The 22,950-nt window shown below is 36.1% G+C and overlaps 1 protein-coding gene across 1 annotated transcript in view; it reads left to right on the top strand.

Moving 5' to 3' along the window:
- Positions 1–22,950, top strand: part of MAPK10 (mitogen-activated protein kinase 10) — a 361,101-nt gene that overhangs the window by 178,504 nt on the left and 159,647 nt on the right. Inside the window, exon 2 of the mRNA XM_055086019.1 lies at positions 6,634–6,705. Coding sequence (XP_054941994.1) covers positions 6,634–6,705 — 72 coding nt within the window. The remainder of the gene's footprint in view (positions 1–6,633; positions 6,706–22,950) is intronic.

Raw genomic sequence — 22,950 nt, forward strand, 5'->3', positions numbered from 1 at the left:
CCTATATTCTGTCATGAAGATTGAAGTAAGTCAGAAAGAGAGAAACAAATACCTTATGCTAACACATATATATGGAATCTAAAAAAAAATAAATAAAATAAAAAAATGGTTCTGATGAACCTAGGGGCAGGACAGGAATAAAGATGAAGCTGTTGAGAATGGACTTGAGGTCACACGGAGGGGGAAGGGTAAAATGGGAGGAAGTGAGAGATTAGCATTGACATATATATGCTACCAAGTGTAAAATAGATAGCTAGTGAGATGCAGCTGCATAGCACAGGGAGATCAGCTTCGTGCTTTGTGACCACCTAGAGTGGTGGGATAGGGATGGTGAGAGGGAAGGAGACGCAAGAGGGAAGAGATATGGGGATATATGTATATGTATAAATTGCCACTGGCTTGGTGGGGGAGGAGGAATGGGGTAGGGAGAGGTTGGTAATAGGGCACAGACTATCATTGTAAGTTGAGTAAGATCCATAAGAGGATCTAATGTATAACAAGGTGACTATAGTTCATAGCACTGTATTATATAATCAAAACTTCCTAGAGAGTAGAACTTAAATGTTCTCACCAATAAAGGGGGCAGGGAATATGTGAGGTGATGGATGTGTGAATTAACTAGATGGGTGAAGTCCTTTCACAACGTATGCGTATATCAAGTCATCATATTGAATACTTTAAATGTCTTAAACAATTTATTTGTCAGTTATACCTCAATAAAGCTAAAAAAAGGAAAAAAAGAATATAGAGATAAAATACAAAACTAATTGTATGATGGTAGACTTAAACTCAATAACATCCATAATTACTTTAAATGAAAATGGATCAGTGTACCTGTAAAAAGGCAGAGATTATCAACAAGTCATCACTTCTCTTCAATATTGTACTGGAGGCAGGACAGTTAGGCAAGAAAAGTCAGATCGGAAAGGAAAAAGCAAAAACTGTCTTCACTTGCAGATGACATTTCTGTGTATAAAGAAAATCCTAAACCATCAACAAAATATTTACTAGATTTAATAAGTGAATTTAATAGGGTTCTAGATACAAGGTCACTTACAAAAATCAACTTTATTTTTAGAAATGAGCATTTAGGAAATGGAAATGAAAATATGCCATTTACAATAGCATCAAAATATATAAATGCTAAAGAATAAACTTAAAAAAATATAAGGTCTATCTTTATACTGTAAGCTACAAAAGATTCCTGAGATAAATTAGAGAGAACTGAAGTAAATGGACAAATATACTATGATTGTGGATAAAACACGCAATATTAAGATATCTATTCTTTCCCAGGTGATATATAGTTCTGATGCAATCGCAATCAAAATTCTAGAAAGATTTTTTAAAATTTTGAAATGCTAGGCTGGTTTTAAAATTAATGTGGAAATGCAGAGGCCTAGAATAGTCCCAAAAATAAAAGAGAATGAAAATTTGGGGACTTACCTAATTTTAAGACTACTATAAAGCTACACTTATCAAGACAGGATGGTATTAGGGTGAAGACAGACAACAGATAAATGGAATAGAATAGAATCCTGAAATAGACTTGCATTGGTACAATCAACTGAGTTTTTAACCAAGGCAGCAAGGCAACTCAATATGGAAAGGAAAGTCTTTTCACTAAGAATGCTTGAACAACTGCGTATCATTAAGGAATAAAAGTGAACCTCAGCATATACATCACACCATTAATTAAAATTAATTGGAGAGGTATTATAGACCTAAAAGTAAAATCAACAATATAAAGCTTCATGAAGAAAATGTGGAAGAATATCCTCATGAACTTGGATTGGGAAAGAGCCCTTGAGAAAATCAAGAAAGCACTAATAATAAAAGGAAAATAAATCATAAAATAAATTTCATAAAAATTAAATATTACTCACTAAAAGACAGCATCAATAAGCTGAGTATGCAAGCTACAGACTGAAAGAAAATATTCATAATACATGTAACTGACAGTAAACTTTAATCTGAAATAGAGAATTTCTGCAATTTGTATAAAAATACAACTCACTTCCGCCACCCACAGTCCCACCAAATGGACAAAGTATTATACTTGAAAAGTCACTCTACCGAGTAAGATAAATAAATGGCCAATAAACTCATGAGAAACATTCTCAACACTATTAGTCATCAGGGAAATAAAAAATAAAACCATAATAAAATACTACTAAACACTCACTAGAATGATTAAAATTCAGAAAACTGATAACACCAAATGTTGGCAAGGATGTGAAGCAACTGAATTTTTATGCATTGCTACAGGACGTAGACAATGTGTCTGACAATTTTTAATAAGTTAAGTATATTCCTATCCCACGATCCAACAATTCCTTCTTTAGGTATTTTTCCCAAAAGAAATGAAAACATATTTGTGCAAAAATACATGTATATAAATGTTCGTGCAGCATTATTGATATCCAAAAAATAGAAACACCTAAAATGTCTAAAAGCAGAATAGAGAATAGATAAACTGATACATTTTACTCAGCAAAAAAAAGAACAACTACTGATACTTATGCCAACATGGATGAATTCTAAAAGAAGCCCAACGAAGAAGAGTATATACTGTATGATTTCATTTATATGAGTTCTAGGACAAGAAAAACTAATCTATATAGAGAAAGAAGTTAGAACATTGTTGCATGGGGCGTGGGGACTATTGTCAAGAAAAGGATACGGGGATTTTCAGACTTTACCTTTATCTCAATGTGAGTTACATGGATATATGCATTTGTCAAAACTCATCAACCTGCACACTTTAGAACTGTTCATTTTGCTGTGTGTAAATTATACCTGGGCAAACTAAATTTTTAAAAAATTAAAAATAAGAAGTGGAGGTAACTATCTGGCAAAAACTATACATGAATCTCATGGAAATGCAATAATATAATCTCACAGATTGAAATTTGAGGAGTAAATTGTTTCTTTTCTTGTTTTGTTTTACTTTTTACTTATTTTATGACTGTATTTTAGTAACTTTTTTTTCCTGTAGGGGATTTAGTTTCTCATATAACAGAAAGTCTAGAATTAGAAAAATCCAGAATTTCTTAATTCAGTAGTTTAATGGTATCATCAAGCACAGAGTTCTTTCTGTTGTTCTGCTTTACACTGCTCAGAATTTCTTCTCAAGATCATTTCCTATTAGTGGCTTTACAAGCGTTTTGGTTCCAGACATCCATGAAGAGATAACAATGCCTAGCAAGAGAATGAAGGACCTTGTTCCTTGTGTCACTTGAACCTTTTTCTATTATAAAATATCACAGACATATCAAATAGCATATATTTTATACCTGTAGGGTTTAAAGAATAATAATGAAATAATGTTGCATGACATCACTACTCAGCTCAAAGTAGTCATAACGAGTACCATTGAAAATCCCTGCATGTCCCTTTCTAGGGGTGTTCTTCCCCTCCCTAGGAGATAGCCAATCTCTTGAATTTTGCATTTTTTATTCTTTTGCTTTTTTTTATAGTTTTATCATAGTAAAAAAAACATTCTTAAATAATATATTGTTTAGTTGTGAATATTTTGTAACTTTCGTAAGTGAAGTTACCCATGACTTCTTTTCATTCATTTACCATGTTTATATTTGGCACATTGATATGTGTTTCTTTATACAACCATTTCATTACCATATGGTATTCCACTAAATGAATGTAAAATAGTTTATTTATTCATTGGTTTTCTGTGATTATTTTTTTCCAGTATTAATTTTTATTATTTATTTATTTTGCTATTACAAAAATATTCTAATGAACTGCCTTTTATATATATCTTGGTAGCAAAACACAAGAATTTCTCTGGAAATATGTGTAGAAGTAGAATTGGTGGGTGTTAGGCTATGCACAAATTTACTGTATAATGCTATTTTGCCCCTAAATTTGGTTGTTCCAACTGCCAAAATTGTCAGCAGTGTATAAATATTCCTATCTGATCAACTGCTTTGCAAAAACTGAATATTATCATACTTTTCAGTTTTTATTAATATGATAGGTACAAAATAGTATCTCAATGTAGCTTTAAATTACGCATATATTTATGAGCCCTTTTATATTTCTTTTTTTAATAAAGTGTAATCCATATTGTTTGCCCATACTTCTGTTGGGTTCTTTGTCTTTTTCCTCTTGTATTTTAGGAGATCTTTATAGATTCTGGATAAATCTTCCTCTGGTTTTATGTGTTTCAAATATTTTTTCTAAATTTATGGCCTACTTCTTTATCACATTTTTTCATAAACAGAAATGATTCATTTTAAATAGTCTATTTTATCAGTAGTTTCCTTTTTAACTTAGCATATTTACATATTATTTATGATGTATTCCCTCAGACATTCAACTACATTTCCTTCTATATTATTTAAAGTTTGGCCTTTCCTGAAAATTTTAATCCATCTGGAATTGTGTTTTGTATGCCATATGAGGTAGAGGTTGTCAAGAACTTTGAAGAGTTTTAGATTTTACCCTACCTGCAAGCTAACAAGGTAGCTTGCCACAGTTTCATGAATGCTGGCGGAAGATAAGTGATTCCTGGGTCAGATCAAAGTTGTTCACTACTCACGTTAATAACAGGAGCTAGAGTGTCAGAATTCATGCCAGTTTCTCAGGCTCATTTCCCACAGGGCGACTCAAAGAAGGTCAGGTGACTATTGCACATACAGTGAGTGGTGTTATAGAAGAGGAACCCCAAGCTTAGGGAACCCAAATCTCTTATGGTGGGTGGTTAGCATGCCTGACCTTTGCCCCAGAGGGACACCTTATCTATATTATACTGGAGAGCAATCAAACCTGCCTTATGCTCCAGAGGGAGATATGTTTGCTCTATAACCATCCTTGAGAAGATAGTCTGGAATAAAGGCAGCCAGTGCCTCTGCCTGTAATATGTGCAGAAATATGAGAAGCCCATAGAGAATTGTCTCTAACAAGGACAATTCCTCCCTCCCCTTGCCCCAATATTTATGACCAATTGTCTCAGCTTGGTTTAATGCATAGTCTCTCCTTTCCCCAGATATCTTTAATATAATCAGGGTTAAATGTCTATATTAACATAATTTAACATAATCAGTTTCCATATACGTATGTGTCTGTTTCTGGGCTCTCTATTAATCAGTAGTCTATCTCTGTATCCACGCCGCGCACCTTACTTACTACAACTTTATAGTAAATCCTGATCTCTGGTAGAGCAACTCCCTCCCCAGCCTCCACAAATACCCACCTTATTCTTCTTCAGAAATGTCTCATATATTCTAGTCCTTTCATTCTTCCTTGTATTTAAAAAATCTACACAGGTTCCAATGTAAAATATTTTTTCTTGCAATTCAGACCTTCCTTCTGGGATTGTTTTGCTTGCTCCAGAGTTTTGTTTGAAACTTTCTATAGTAAATTTTATGCAGGTGTCTCCGCTGTAACTTCCCACCATAGATAGCTTCCAAGCTTTGGTTCCTGTACTCTGCATGCTGCCCTTTAAAAGCTAAATTTCTGATCTTCAGACATCAGCAGATGGTCTGAGGACGAGTGACAGTTTCAGCTTACTTACTTCTCTGCATGGATCCTTTCACATTGCTTTCAGCCTCTCAGAATTTTTCTTGCCTTTTTTGGGGCAGCTCAGCTATGCATTTTAAAAGACATTTTATTTCACCTAAGCTTTCTAGAAGTTTTGCACTGAAAGTGGTTTCAAGATATCTAATCATTCATATTGCCAGAAACAGAAGTCTTGTGTCAATAGTGGTTTTAAAATTGTTTAATCTCACAGAATTGTATCTTGCACACAATACATATTCAACAAAGTGTTTAATTGAACTGAATAAGATTTTGGTTAGGTTTTTCTGATGCTGACTCATCATTCCAAAATAACCCAGTACCTAATTTGGCATTTCCACTGTTAGATTATTATCCTCTCCTTAAAACTTTATAACATTAAAAAATATTTTAAACATACAGAAAGCAATATATTGAAATCTTTGTACTTACCACCAAGATTAAATACATGTTAATATAGCGTCCTATTTTCTTTAATCTATGGTTATATGGTTAGATAACAAAGCAGTGTATATTATTTTGTGTACTTTAAGATTTTACATTAATAATACAGTGATATTCATACTTTTTTGAAAACTGTTTTTTTTCCCACTCAACATCATGTTTGAAATATTTTCCATGCTGATACCCTAAGCTTTGATTCAATTATTCCAAGTCCTGTCTGTAATTTTATTATAAATTAAATTTTATTTAATAGTCCCTTTATTCTACAACAAATATTCTTATTATATATATATATCCTCTTGAGCATGTATTTGAGAATTTTTAAAAATTAGATGCCTAGAACTGAAATTGCTCTATAATAGGATGTACTTAACTTTAACATATTAGGTATATCCAGTTTCTTATATCTAATCTTTATGATTGTGATGACATTGATCCTTATAGAAGAGAGGAGATTTTTTAACCTTATTTTATTATTTAATATTTACAATTTGTGAAAAGTACCTAGTACTGGTCTGGACAAGGATTATGCTGAATATATGCAGTGCATGAAACTTTGTGTATAATTCAAATTATACTAAAGTTTATGCTATTCAATAATGAATAGTTAGGTGATTTGGAAATTCATGCCCCCATTTTTTTCTATAGGTATTTATGAGCCTCCATTTATTGTACTACTGCAGTGAACCAACCTTGGATGTGAAAATTGCCTTTTGTCAGGTGTGTGTTCCTTACAGGTAAAACAAGGTACAGTATATTCACTTGTATTTCCATTTTGCCATCCCATCTTGCAAATGTTCCACACTAAAGTTAATGTTTATGTAATGTTAAAAGTAGCTTAGGAAGTAGAAGCTGGTACCCAGATGCTTTTTTTATTCCCCCAGTTCATTTATGTTAGAATAGGAATGAAGAGAATTCTTTTTAATGTTTATAAATATAGTACTTGATCACTGTATAAAATGATTTAACATCACTAATATGTCTTTTTCAAATCCTTAAAATGTGATTGTATTCATCAAACTAGCTAAAGTCTATGATATTAGTTTTCATCCAAGAACTGACGAGCCCCAAGTAGAGTATCTCTAATACTGAAATATAATAATATGTAGGTAGTGCTCAGTTTGTTTTCTGATGTTCAGTTCTAACCAGTAGTTGATAACAAAGATAAAACAACAATAATGACTAATAAAGGTATCTTTAACCTACAGTGAACACTAGTGAGAAGGTGTTGTGCATGGACCAGATAAGAGTTTGCACTCCAGTGTTCATGCAAGTGATATTCTTAAGGAAGAGCCCAGCTGGGGCACCTGTACCTACTCTAAGTATGTTTAGGTAGTTCTTACTTAAGCCTGTTGTCATGGCATAATTAATAGTGCTCATTTTTACTCTCAGGAATTTTTATTTGGTCAGTAAATTTCATGGTAACTCTATTCATACCCCAAGCAGAGAGTACTTCTGTTTTTTTCTGTAATGATTTTCATTGCATGCTCTCATCAAGATGGGCTGTAAACAGAGAATGACATGCATCCATTGAAACAAGGTTTAAAGAAAAACTCTGCAGCTTCTATTATTTTAATACAATATTTTCTGATTCTAGAAGTAACATGTACTGATTTTAGAAAATATATAAAAATACAAAGGGAAACAAAACATTGGTAAATCTATTCTCCCTGACCGTAGTTAAAATTTCTATGGAAAAGTAAAATGTGTTATGTGCTATGAATGGGATTTACTGTCTGTTTCATCTCCCTGACCTGTAAATTCTTGCAGTGCCAAAAGCCTCAGACTTTCCGATAACTTCTCTTCTCTAACTAGAACTCTGGATCTGGACAGCTTGGTTTAGAAATTCCAAATCTGCCACTGATTAGCCATTTACTTGTGAGCTTGGGCAAGTTAGTTAACCTTGCTGTGCTTCAGTTTATTTGTAAAAAGGGAAAAAACTAATAGTACCTATCTTCTAGGTTTATGAGAATTAAGTGAGCTAATACTTGCATAGCACTGAGTACAGTGCTGGAATATATTTTTGTTAAATAGCTAACTAAATCTTAAATAAATTTACATTCACTCTTCTGGTACTCCCATTGAGTCCTAGTGTTTTAAATATTATCAGTATCTTGAATACTCCACAGTTATATCTCCAACACAAACCTCTCCCTGAAACCAGACTCATAAACCCAATTGCTTGTTCTACATTTCAGCTCAGATGGCTAATAGGCATAGCAAATGATACATATACCAAACCAAACCCTTGATCTTTCCTGCAAAATTGCTCTGCTCTAATTCAGTAAATGCTAAATCCATCTTTCCAGTTGCTTAGAGCAAAATCTTCAGAATCATCTTTTGGACAATAATTTGCATCCAATCTGTCAGCAGATTCTGTTGGCTCTACTTTAAAAATATATCTGGAATCTCACTACTTCTCACCGTTTTCTCCACCACCATTCTGATCCAAATCTGGATTATTGTAAGAGCTTCCACTTTTGCTCACCCCCAAATGGTTTACTCTCAAAACATCAGCAAGAGTGATATTTGAAAAATATAAGTGAGATCATGTCACTCCTTGGTTAAAAACAAAAAAAAAGCAAAACAAAAAAACCTTCCAGTCAAGTGAGATGTCTTCCCATCTCACTTACGGTAAAAAATTCTTAAAATAAATACACAAGCCTTTGCCAGGTAGCCACCTAGACACACCTCCTTCAAATGCTCTTCCTTTATTATCCACTTGGCTCACGCCTTCACCACCTTCAGGACTTGGCTCAAATGTCATTTTTAAGGGAGTCTTTCCTGCCTATCCTATTTAAAATTGCCCCTTCCTAATCTATACTGCCTACCCCACACTGACTACCCAACTTCCCTATCTCTCTATTTTTTTCCCTCCCTAACACTTTTTGGTATCTGATACACTATATATGTAACTAGCACGTTGCTTCTCTCTCTCTGCTAGAATGCATTTTGCAGCTGGGCAGGGATTTTTTTTCAGTGGTGTGCTGTGAGCTCACATAGGCTCACAAGAGTTGATTGTGCACATCCCTTCTCAGCTTTAAGTTCAATGATGTCAAGTTGGTAGATTGAACTTTGTCATGATAGGAATATGTACATTGTGTAAATAAACAATTGCTGCAGATAAGTTCTCTCCTCTCTCTCACCCCCAGACAGTTGTTGAACAATTAGCAGCACATGGTTGGGATTTTGTCTCTTTTGCACACTGCTGTACTGTAGCACTAAGACTAGTATCTGGCATAGTGTGGGCTCGCACCAAATATTTGCTTGATGAATGAATGATATATGTTTGGTTAATGCAATCAATTGCAACTGTGATAGTGCCCTGGTGAAAAATGAGCAGACCTGAATTTCTGGTTAAAATATCTGGGCCTACCGTTTGCAAGCTGTATGACAGTGAGCCATTTCCTTAGTGTCCATGATCCTAGCCATTTACCATGGGCATTAGTACTTAAGAAACAAACCACAAACAAACAAAAAAGTTTATTTTTTACATATTTTAAGATTAAGTCTGAATTTCAAAAATTATCAATAAAAAGTCTTAAAATTTCAGCTATTACTTTTAATCCAAAGAGTTTTTATGTAGGTTGAAGTTTTTTTTAAATCAGCTCCCAAAATTTGGGTACAGATGCAGAATGTCTATTTCTAGGAAGAGTTCTTTTAAAGCAAAGGAATAAAGAGAAGTGAAGGATGAACTTTCTTAATGACTCTGATTTTTTTGCTTACTATGAGCTTTTGATATCTAGAAAATATACATGCATATTCTATAACTTTAGAATATCATAGCAAGCAGAATATTTCTAGTTGTGACTCAGAGTGCTTTATTTACTTTCCGGGTAGAATTTTTATTTGATGATAATGTTTATTTTTTTCTTTCCTGTAGCTCTGAGCCTCATTTAGTATTCTAGTAATTTAAAGAAAATACTGTATTCATTTTTAGAGGCAGAATTATCTACCTGGGTTTACTTTCAAACTATGTGCTTTGGAAGCTTCTCATTTCATGAGATATCTCATGGATCCTTGGTATGCAGTGTTATTTAACACCATCTCCAGCAGGGTTAGGTTGCTCCCAACTTCTTGCCACACAGACAATACGCAAAGACCTTTAAGTAACTTGTCAACAATTAGTGATCAAGTGTATCCAGAATTCAGGTCTCTTGAGTCTTAATCTGTGGCTTTAAAAAATTATATCATATTTATAATTTTTTCACTGTTATCAGTAAGAAATCACAGAAAATATAGAAAATAAAGTTGCCTGGGTAGTTATTTATCAACAGTAAATATGTACATTATCTGTAGTAGTATTAACCTTTTTTTCTTAGTTGAATTATTTGAAGAACATGGGATTCATTGAGCTACTCCTATTAATTTCGTTGCTTTTTTCTTTAAAAAACATCAAGCAGCTTTTGCAGGCAAGAGGTTTCTTGTAATATTCTGGAGAGGGATTTGTCTTAGACGATGAAAAAATAATCTTTAGTTTGCACTTGTATGAATCCTTTACAAAAATATAGACTGATAGGGAATTGAAAGTGCAAAAGCTCTTGATCCTCCTGAGAAATAGGTAAGCCTTCTTAGCCTGCTTTTCTCAATTAAATAAAGAAGGGCAGAACTATTAAATTTCACTCTATGAATTTTTAAAAAAATCTGTGAAAAGTGCTATTTTTGGAACTCTGCTGTACTGAATAGTACAGGGCTTTATACACATGAAATATAAGAAATATATACACAGAGAGATAATGTGTGTTGGGAAACCTAATGCACACCCACTGGTGTCTACAGCATTTACCACATCCTGATTTGTGTTACCATTGGTTGTACAGGTTTGTGTTTTCCCTACTCAATGGTGACTGCCTCTGGGGCAGGGCCAGGGCATCTTCATCCTTGTCTTCCAAGCCTGGAATTCTATCTTAATTCAGTAAATGTTCAATAAATGCTTTTGGGTAAAAGAGGGTAAATAAAAACTCAGAAAAACACTGTATCCTGAGTGGAAATTTGCTTGCCTTTCAAAATCAAGTCAACTTCTCAACATCTTAGCATCTTGTAAGTGTATATTAATATATTTAATTGCATTTTGGTTAATTTGCTAATCATAAATCAGTGTTAGTCTAACATTTATCTAAAAAGTTATTAGCTTATTGTCCTCTCTAAATGTTTACTGATGCATGAGTTCGTTATGAATCATTTAAAATGATGTCTTGATTTTCAGAAAGCCTGAGAGATAGAAGGTTCAAATCAGTGAATCAACAATTATGAGTCTAAGTAACACTAGAAATAAAGGGACTGAGCTCAGTGGGCTTCTTTCTGTTAGGACACAGAAACTCTTCATGCCTTCTTACAATGTCTATGCAAGGAGACATCTACACAACGACTAATTATTGATTGGTTCCATCATTCATTTATTCAACACATCTTTACTCAGTGCCTATAATATGTATCTGTAACTTGTAGAAATTAGGGATACAGGGTGAGTATGGTTACTCTCCTCAAAGAACACATTGTCTAGTCTAAAGCACAGTAGAGAGTGGCTAGGCTTATAAACATAAAGTAAACCTATTCCGCTTTGAGTTAAAAACCTCAGTGGTAACTATGGGCTAAACAATAACAAGTGAGAAAAGAAAACACCCCAACATTTACCAAATGTTTACTATGTATGGTGAATTCATTAAGATTTAATTTCATTTAATCTTTAGAGTGCCATTAATTACCAAGACAGAATTCAATTATGTTTTATTCTGGGACTGGAAATCTCAGCCATTATACTAGAAGGTCTTTCTCTAGTCCCATTATGAACTTTTTGAAATCTTCTATCGGTTATACAGTATTTTGACTTAAGTGAGTAGCAACTAAGTATAACTAAGAAAAAAATACTATGACTAAATGCGAAGAAGCTTAAGATTCTATTGGTCACCAGTAGGAAAAAAAGAAGACTTCTATATATATTCCAAAGGACAGTTGTGATACATAAGGTCTAAAATATTACTGGGGATATGACAGAAATAGCAGTCTCTTTGTAGAGTTCTTACTTACAAAATTGTTCTTCAGTGTCTTTTGAGGTCTTAGTGTTTTTTGGTATAGCACCTTGTTAGATATGATAGCCAAGACTGAGCATGTTGAATTTTTTCTAGTTAAAGCAATGCTTTTCTTATAATAGATATAAAATATTACTAGATGAGTTGACTAGTTAACTGTTATTTTCCTACTCTAATGTCTGGATAACAAAAGCACTATGTGTGTATATGTAATAATTTTCCTAGCCACAAATGATGGCTGTTCTAAATAAATAAAAACGTAACTCTTCAGCAAATTTCAAAAGAGCAAATTTAGTGTTACATTTGTGTCTTCTACCTTGGGCAGTTTTTTTCTTAAGATTTATTAAGTTATTCCAGTTAATAAATAGATTCAGTTATGTTACTAAATCTTACCTAACAAAAAATGTACAGGCCCTACTTAAGATTCGGTTCTGTAATGATGAACGTCTCTGTATTAGTTTATGTGAGCATGTGTTTGGTTTGCTTGAAGCACATAAAGTTTGGACTTGACTTCTTGCTGAATGATCTTGACCTGAATGTAAATGTAGCTTAATACTATGAGTTTAATTATGGTTGAGGTAGTGATCAGTTTAAATGAAGTTATTGCTTATATCTGTCAAAATTGTTATGCTGTAAAATATCCCAGAATTATCTGTGGTTTTTCAGTGTATAGTTAATAATGCTCTGTCAGAAAAGCACCAAATTGTGGATTTCATTTTAATCTATATAAGTGTTCCTAAGAAATCAACTAATTCCTTAAATACACTATTTTAATTTATTACCCTTTGGATGTTAAGACTTTAGAAAATATATTAGTGATGATTTTGCTTTTCTGCACAGGCATTTTCTGAGGTTGTGGTGTGTGATAAGCAAAGGCTGAATTTTTCAGTAGGTTAAGAAAAATAATGTCCACTTTTGTTCTCAGTTCTAAAACCATTACTAATCAGGAATGTGTCATTCAACTCTTCTATTGTTCACCTTCTCTAAAGGTGAATATTTATTTGGCTGTTTACACGATACATCGCTAACTCATTCTAAAAAAAGGCAAGGTAGTTACAAAATGCATATTTAAAAAGAAGAAAACCAAGATGTTGGAGAATGTGTAATTACTAAAATTAGGTATAAATTAGATCTTTTTATAATTGTGCAATGAGAGAATGATAATATCGTATAGGATTTAAGAATAATATTCTTTATTGTATAAATGAAAATAAGACTTTAATGTTCCATATTTTTTTAAAAAATGTATATTTTAGTTCCACTTTGATTCAGAGATTTTTTTTAACACCTTTACTGTCGTATAATTGCTTTACAATGTTGTGTTAGTTTCTGCTGTATAACAAAGTGAGTCAGCTATATGTATACATATATCCCCATATCCTCTCCCTCTTGTGCCTCCCTCCCACCCTCCCATCCCACTCCTCTAGGTGGTCACAAAGCACCGAGCTGATCTCGCTGTGCTATGCAGCTGCTTCCCACTAGGTATCTATTTTATATTTGGCAGTGTATATATGACAATACTACTCTATCACCTTGTCCCAGCTTACCCTTCCCCCACCCTGTGTCAACAGGCCCATTCTCTACCTCTGTGTCTTTATTCCTGCCCTGCCCCTAGGTTCATCAGAACCTTTTTCTTTTTTTTTTAGATTCCATATATATGTGTTAGCATATGGTATTTGTTTTTCTCTTTCTGACTTACTTCACTCTGTATGACAGTCTCTAGATCCATCCACTGCACTACAAATAACTCAGTTCCGTTCCTTTTTATGGCTGAGTAATATTCCATTGTATATATGTGCCACATCTTCTTTATCCATTCATCTGTTGATGGACACTTAGGTTGCTTCCATGTCCTGGCTATTGTAAATAGAGCTGCAATGAACATTTTGGTACATGACTCTTTTTGAATTATGGTTTTCTCAGGGTATATGCCCAGTACTGGGATTGTGGAGTCGTATGGTAGTTCTATTTTTAGTTTTTTAAGGAACCTCCATACTGTTTTCCATAGTGGCTGTACCAGTTTACATTCCCACCAACAATGAAAGAGGGTTCCCTTTTCTCCACACCCTCTCCAGCATTTATTGTTTGTAGATTTTTTGATGATGGCCATTCAGAGTGGTATGAGGTGATACAACATTGTAGTTTTGATTTGCATTTCTCTAATGATTAGTGATGCTGAGCATCTTTTCATGTGTTTGTTTGCAATCTGTATATCTTCTTTGAAAAATTGTCTATTCAGGTCTTCTACCCATTTTTGGATTGGGTTGTTTGTTTTTTTGATATTGAGCTGCATGAGTTGCTTGTATGTTTTGGAGATTAAACCTTTGTCAGTTGCTTCATTTGCAAATATTTTCTCCCATTCTGAGGGCTGTCTTTTCATCTTGTTTATGGTTCCCTTTCCTGTGCAAAAGCTTTTAAGTTTCATTAGGTCCCATTTGTTTATTTTTGTTTTTATTTCCATCCCTTAAGAGTTGGGTCAAAAAGGATCTTGCTGTGTTTTATGTCAGAGTGTTCTGCCTATGTTTTCCTCTAAGAGTCTGATAGTGTCTGGGCTTAGATTTAGGTCTTTAATCCATTTTGAGTTTATTTTTGTCTATGGAGTTAGGGAGAGTTCTAATTTCATTCTTTTACATGTAGCTGTACAGTTTTCCCAGCACCAATTATTGAAGAGACTGTCTTTTCCCCATTGTATATTCTTGCCTCCTTTATCAAATATAAGGTGACCATATGTGCGTGGGTTTTCTCTGGGATTTCTTTCCTGTTCCATTGATCAATATTTCTGTTTTTGTTTCAGTACCATAATGTCTTGATTACTGTAGCTTTGTAGTATACTCTGGAGTCAGGGAGCATGATTCCTCCAGCTCCGTTTTCCTTTCTCAAGTTTGCTTTGGCTATTTGGGGTCTTTTGTGTTTCCATACAAATTGTGAAATTTTTTGTTCTAGTTCTGTGAAAAATGCCAGTGGTAGTTTGATGGGGATTGCATTGAATCTGTAGATTGCTTTGGATAGTAGAGTATTTTCACAATGTGGATTCTTCCAATCCAAGATCATGGCATATCTCTTCATCTATTTGTATCATCTTTAATTTCTTTCATCAGTGTCTTATAGTTTTCTGCATACAGGTCTTTTGTCTCCCTAGGTTGGTTTATTCCTAGGTATTTTATTCTTTTTCTTGCAATGATAAATGGGAGTGTTCCCTTAATTTCACTTTCAGATATTTCTTCATTCGTGTATAGGAATGCAAGGGATTTCAGTGCATTAATTTTGTATCCTGCTACTTTACCAAATTCATTGATTAGCTCTAGTAGTTTTCTGGTGGCATCTTTAGGAATCTCTATATATAGTATCATGTCATCTTCAAACAGTGACAGCTTTACTTCTTCTTTTCCGATTTGCATTCCTTTTATTTCTTTTTCTTCTCTGATTGCTGTGGCTAAAACTTGCAAAACAATGTTGAATAATAGTGGTGACAGTGGGCAACCTTGCCTTGTTCCTCATCTTAGTGGAAATGGTTTCAGTTTTTCACCATTGAGGACAATGTTGGCTGTGGGTTTGTCATATATGGTCATTATTATGTTGAGGTAAGTTCCCTCTGTGCCTACTTTCTGGAGGGTTTTTATCATAAATCAGTGTTGAATTTTGTCACAAGCTTTTTCTCCAGGGTGATGGTGGCCTTGTAGAATGAATTTGGGAGTGTTCTTCCCTCTGCTATATTTTGTAAGAGTTTGAGAAAGATAGGTGTTAGCTCTTGTCTAAATGTTTGATAGAATTCTCCTGTGAAGCCATCAGGTCCTGGGCTTTTGTTTGTTGGAAGATTTTTAATCACAGTTTCAATTTCAGTGCTTGTGATTGGCCTGTTTATATTTTCTATTTCTTCCTGGTTCAGTCTCAGAAGGTGGTGCTTTTGTAAGAATTTGTCCATTTCTTTTAGGTTGTCCATTTATTGGCATATAGTTGCTTGTAGTAATCTCTCATGATCCTTTGTATTTCTGCAGTGTCAGTTGTTTCTTCTCCTTTTTCATGTCTAATCTATTGATTTGAGTCTTCTCCTTTTTTTTCTTTCTTTTTTTTTCTCGTTTTTTTTCACGACACGCCGACCTCTCACTGCTGTGGCCTCTTCCCGTTGCGGAGCACAGGCTCCAGATGCACAGGCTCAGTGGCCATGGCTCACAGGCCTAGCCGCTCCACAGCATGTGGGATCCCCTCGGACTGGGGCATGGACCCACGTCCCCTGCATTGGCAGGTGGACTCTCAATGACTGCACCACCAGGGAAGCCCTCTTTTTGTTTGTTTTTTAGAAGATGTTGGGGATAGGAGTTTATTAATTAATTTATTTATTTTTGCTGTGTTGGGTCATTGTTTCTGCACAAGAGCTTTCTCCAGTTGTGGCAAGCAGGGTCCACTCCTCATCGTGGTGCCCGGGCCTCTCACTATAGCGGCCTCTCGTTGCAGAGCACAAGTTCCAGATGCGCAGGCTCAGTAGTTGCGGCTCACAGGCCCAGTTGCTCCACAGCATGTGGGATCCTCCCAGACCAGGGCTTGAACCCGTGTCCCCTGCATTAGCAGGCAGACTCCCAACCACTGCGCCATCAGGGAAGCCCCTTCTCCCTTTTTTTCTTGATAAGTCTGGCGAATGGTTTATCAATTTTGGATATCGTCTCAATGAACCAGCTTTTAGTTTTATTGATCTTTGCTATTGTTTCCTTCATTTCTTTTTCATTTATTTCTGATCTGATTTTTGATTTCTTTCCTTCTGCTAGCTTTAGGGTTTTTTGTTCTTCTTTCTCTAATTGTTTTAGTTGTAAAGTTAGGTTGTTTAGTTGAGATTTTTCTTGTTTCTTGAGGTAAGATTGTATTGCTCTAAACTTCCCTCTTAGAGCTGCTTTTGCTGCATCCCATAGGTTTTGGGTTGCCATGTTTTCATTGTCATTTGTTCCTCCCAGACCAGGGCTTGAACCCGTGTCCCCTGCATTAGCAGGCAGACTCCCAACCACTGCGCCATCAGGGAAGCCCCTTCTCCCTTTTTTTCTTGATAAGTCTGGCGAATGGTTTATCAATTTTGGATATCGTCTCAATGAACCAGCTTTTAGTTTTATTGATCTTTGCTATTGTTTCCTTCATTTCTTTTTCATTTATTTCTGATCTGATTTTTGATTTCTTTCCTTCTGCTAGCTTTAGGGTTTTTTGTTCTTCTTTCTCTAATTGTTTTAGTTGTAAAGTTAGGTTGTTTAGTTGAGATTTTTCTTGTTTCTTGAGGTAAGATTGTATTGCTCTAAACTTCCCTCTTAGAGCTGCTTTTGCTGCATCCCATAGGTTTTGGGTTGCCATGTTTTCATTGTCATTTGTTTCTAGGCACTTTTTGATTTCCTCTTTGATTTCTTCAGTGATCTTTTGGTTATTTAGTAGCATATTGTTTAGCCTCCATGTTTTTGTGTTTTTTACAGATTTTTTCCTGTAATTGATATCTAGTCTCATAGCTTTGTGGTCAGAAAAGATACGTGATACAATTTCAATTTTTTAAAAATTTACCAAGGCTTGATTTATGACCCATGATATGATCTATCCTGGAGAATGTTCCACGAGCACTTGAGAAGAAAATGTATTCTGTTGTTTTTGGATTGAACGTCCTATAAATATCAATTAAGTCTGTCTGTTCTAATGTGTGTTTTAAAGCTTGTGTTTCCTTATTTATTTTCATTTTGGATGATCTGTCCTTGGTGAAAGTGGGTGTTAAATTCCTCTACTATGATTGTGTTACTGTCGATTTCCCCTTTTACGGCTCTTAGCATTTGCCTTGTGTATTGAGGTGCTCCTATGTTGGTTTCCTTCTCTTGTGTTTCCTGCCTAGAGAAATACCTTTAGGATTTGTTGTAAAGCTGGTTTGGTGGTGCTGAATTCTCTTAACTTTTGTTTGTTTGTAAAGGTTTTAATTTCTCTGTAGAATCTAAATGAGATCCTTTTTGGTTAGAGTAATCTTGGTTGTAGGTTTTTCTCTTTCATCACTTTAAATATGTCCTGCCACTCCCTTCTGGCTTACAGAGTTTCTGCTGAAAGATCAGCTGTTAACCTTATGGGGATTCCCTTGTGTGTTATTTGTTGTTTTTCCCTTGCTGCTTTTAATATGTTTTCTTTGGATTTAATTTTTGATAGTTTGATCAATGTGTGTCTTGGCATGTTTCTCCTTGAATTTATCCTTTATGGGACTCTCTGAGCTTCCTGGACTTTATTGACTATTTCCTTTTCCATGTTAGGGAAGTTTTCAACTATAATTTCTTCAAATATTTTCTCAGACGCTTTCTTTTTCTCTTCTTCTTCTGGGATCCCTATACTTCGAATGTTGGTGCATTTAATGTTGCCCCAGAGGTCTCTGAGGCTGTCCTCAATTCTTTTCATTCTTTTTTCTTTATTCTGCTCTGTGGCAGTTATTTCCACTATTTTATCTTCCAGGTCACTTATCCATTCTTCTGCCCCAGTTATTCTGCTATTGATTCCTTCTAGAGTATTTTTAATTTCATTTATTGTGTTGTTCATCATTGTTTGTTTGCTCTTTAGTTCTTCTAGATTCTTGCTAAATGTTTCTTGTATTTTCTCCATTCTATTTCCGAGATTTTTGGATCATCTCTACTATCATTACTCTGAATTCTTTTTCATGTAGACTGCCTATTTCCTCTTCATTTGTTTGGTCTGGTGGGTTTTTACCTTGCTCCTCATCTGTTGCATATTTCTCTGTTTTCTCATTCTGATTAACTTACTGTGTTTGGGGGCTCCTTTTCGCAGGCTGCACGTTCATAGTTCCCATTGTTTTGGTGTCTGCCCCCAGTGGATGATGTTGGTTCAGTGGGTCATGTAGACTTCCTGGTGGAGGGGACTGGTGCCTGTGTTCTGGTGGGTGGGGTGTATCTTGTCCTTCTGGTGGGCAGGGCTGCGTCCGGTGGTGTGTTTTGCAGTGTTTGTGAACTTAGTATGACTTTAAGCAGCCTCTCTGCTAATGGGTGAGGTTGTGTTCCTGTCTTATTAGTTGTTTGCCATGAGGCGTTGAGCACTGGAGCTTGCTGGCCTTTGGATGGAGCTGGGTCTTAGTGTTGAGAAGAAGATCTCTGGGAGAGCTCTTGCTGATTAATATTACATGGGGCTGGGAAGTTTCTTGTGGTCCAATGTCCTGGACTTGGCCTTCCCACCTCGAAGACTCAGGCCTGACCCCTGGCTGGAGCACCAAGATCCTGCCAGCCACATGGCTCAGAAGAAAAGGAAGAGAGAAAAACAAAAAAACAAAAACAAAACAGACAGAACCCTAATACAAATGGTAAAAGCAAACCTGTACAGACAAAATCACACAAAGAAGCATACACATACACACTCCGAAAAAGAGAAAAAGGAAAAAATATATATTTTTTTAAAAAAGGAAGAGAGCAACGAAACCAATAAGCAAATCCACCAATGATAATAAACACTAAATACTATACTAAGATAAAAATAAAACCAGAAACAAATTAGACGCAGAAGGCAAACCCCAAGTCTACAGTTGCTCCAAAGTCCACTGCCTCAATTTTGCGAACATTCATTGTCTATTCAGGTATTCTTCAGATTCAGGGTTTATCAAGTTGACTGTGGGTATTTAATCTGCTGCTCCTGAGGCTGCTGGGAGAAATATCCTTTTCTCTTCTTTGTTCGCACAGCTCCTGGGGTTCAGCTTTGGTTTTGGCCCCACCTCTGCAAGTAGGTCTCCCTCAGGTGTCTGTTCCCTGCCCAGACAGAAGGGGGTTAAAGCAGAGTCTGATTAAGGCTCTCTTGCTTACTCAGGCTGGAGGGAGGGAGGAGTATGGCAGTCATAATTGGAATGCGGGGTGAGCCTGTGGCAGCAGAGGCTGGCATGATGTTGCAACAGTCTGAGGTGTGCTGTGTGTTCTCCCAGGGAAGTTGTCCCTGGATCTTGTGACCCTGGCAGTGGTGTGCTGCACATGCTCCAGGGTGGTGTGGATAGTGACCTGTTCTTGCACACAGGATTCTTGGTGGCAGCGACCACAGCGTTAGCAGTTCATGCCCATCTCTGGGGTCTGAACTGATAGCTGCGGCTCACGCCTGTCTCTGGAGATTGCTTAGGCAGTGCTCTGCTTTCCGTGAGCACACTGGGAAGGAATCCCCTCTCCTCACACACCCCAGAACAAAGGTCTCTTTCCTCTCTGGCAGGTCCAGACTTTTTCCTGGACTCTTTCCCGGCTGGCTGAGGTGCACTAGCCCCCTTCGCTCTGTCTTCATACAGACAACCCCAGTCCTCTCCCTGGGGTCTGACCTCCAAAGTCCGAGCCTCGGCTCCCAGCCCCAACCTGCCCCGGTGGGTGAGCAGACAAGCATCTCAGGCTGGTGAGTGCTGGTCACCACCGATCCTCTGTGTGGGAATCTCTCTGCTTTGCACTCTGCACCACTGCTGCTGCACTCTCCTCCATGGCTCCAAAACTCCCCCCACACACACCCACCGTCTCCGCCAGTGAAGGGGTTTCCTAGTGTATGGAAACTTTTCCTCCTTCACAGCTCCCACCCAAAGGTATGGGTCCCATCCCTATTCTTTTGTCTCTGTTTTTTCTTTTTTCTTTTGCCCTACCCAGGTACATGGAGATTTTCTTGCCTTTTGGGAAGTCTGAGGTCTTCTGCCAGCATTCAGTAGGTGTTCTGTAGGAGTTGTTCCACATGTAGATGTATTTTTGATGTATTCGTAGGGAGGAAGGTGATATCCACATCTTACTCCGCCACTTGAAGGTCCGACGTTCCATATTCTTAAATGTAGCATTTGCTAAACTTCAATTTTCCCTTCCAAAAAAACAAAAGCATATTTTAGAAATAAGTCAGTGAAATCCAGGTAACTCACTTTAAACATTTTGATTCTTAAATGAATTTTTATTCTCCTTATGATGAAACAACCTTTTCCTCCTACCCTGAGAAAGTTTTTTTAAAAAATTAAACATTAGTTATTAACCTTGAAATTTTGTCCCATCTTGATTATATAATACCTCTTATTATTGCCTATTTTATACTTCTTTTTTCTTTATTAAAGACAAATTGAAGATTCGCAGATCAAAAGTGTACATAGAATTCAAGGTGATTAGCTTAGTAGTTAGATCATTGTGATAATGAAGCCGGCATTCTAACTTTGATCCTGTAAGGGACAATTTAATATTAAGCTCCATGAGGACAGGAGCTTTATGTTCTCAGTGCTTAGCACATTGCTTGGCACATTGTAAGGCCAAAAAAAAATTTATTGAATGAAAAACATACTGCAATAGTGGATAGACCTCAAATCTCAGTAACTTATTAGAACAAAAGTTTATTTCCTGTTATACAAAGTCTAGAACAGATTGGTAAGGACTCTCCTCTATCTGGTGACTTAGAAATTTTGTCTTCTGTCATCTTGTGACTCAGGAACTGCCATCTTGTGATGTCCAGTTAAGGCATCACAGTGTAGAAAGAGATAGATTGTAGAGGCACACCTCTTAAATGCCTCTGCATTTAGATGATACCTGCCACTTCTTCTTGTAGTCCACTGGCCAGATACAGTGACTTGGCCCCAACAGAACTGCAAGGGAGCTGGGAAATGTAGTAGATCATGTGGGTACCCACAGAGCAACTGTCTTCACCACAAATGAAAACACAGAAAAGTATTTTATTACCTGACCATTCTGAACCCTGTTGGTTATACATTGATTTTATAGCAGTATCATAGTGTCTTGGGATGGCACTATGGCCCAGGCCAACTTTTGGTTAAAAACATTCTAAAACTACTAATTAGCTATGTCTTTAATTGTTATCTAACTTCTCAATAATAATGATAACTGTAGTAGTAGTAATAACAATAACAACAAACAACTTTTAAAAAAAAATAAATTTATTTTATTTATTTATTTTAGGCTGCGTTGGGTCTTCATCGTTGTGCGCGGGCTTTCTCTAGTTGAGGCGAGCAGGGGCTACTCTTCATTGTGGTGCGTGGGCTCCTCATTGCTGTGGCTTCTCTTGTTGGGAATCACAGGCTCTAGGCACGCGGGCTTCAGTAGTTGTGGCTCATGGGCTCTAGAGCGCAGGCTCAGTAGTTGTGGTGCACGGGCTTAGTTGCTCCACGGCATGTGGGATCTTCCTGGATCAGGGCTTGAACCCATGTCCCCTGCATTGCTAGGCGGATTCTTAACCACTGTGCCACCAGGGAAGCCCAACAACAAACAGCTTTGTTGAGAGTTTCCTGTAAGCTTATACCATGCTAAGAGCTTTACATAGATTATCACGTTTAACTTTCCCACTAATCAAAAGAAGTAGATTACAGGCATACCTTGTTGCATTGTGCTTCACTTTATAGTACTTCACAGGTACTATTTTTTTTACAAAATGAAGTTTTGTGGCCACCCTGCATTTAGCAACTGTATTAGTGCCATTTTTCTAATAGCATTTGCTCACTTTGTGTCTCTGTGTCACATTTTGGTAATTCCCACAGTATTTCAAACTTTTAAATTATTATTATATTTGTTATTATATTCTGTGATTGGTGATATTTGATATTACTATTGTAATTATTTTTGGGGGCACAATGAACTGGGCCCATTTAAAATGAGGACCTTAATTGATAAATGTTGTGTGTTCTGACTGCTCCACCAACAGGCTGTTCCCCTGTCTCTCTCCCTCTCCTTGTGCCTCCCTATTCCCTGAGACACAAAAATATTGAAATTAGGCCAATTAATAATCTTAGAATGCCTTCTAAGTATTCAAGTGAAAGGAAGTGTTGTATGTCTCTCACTTTAAATTGAAAGCTAGAAATGATTAAGCTTAGTGAGGAAGGCATTGAAAGCTGATATAGGCCAAAAGCTAGGCCTCTTGTGCCAAATAGTTAGCCAAGTTTTGAATACAAAGGAAAAGTTCTTGAAGGAAATTAAAATCACTACTCCAGTGAACACACAAA

The sequence above is a fragment of the Physeter macrocephalus genome, chromosome 7 (genome assembly GCF_002837175.3).
Source record: "Physeter macrocephalus isolate SW-GA chromosome 7, ASM283717v5, whole genome shotgun sequence".
Taxonomy (NCBI): Eukaryota; Metazoa; Chordata; class Mammalia; order Artiodactyla; family Physeteridae; genus Physeter; species Physeter macrocephalus.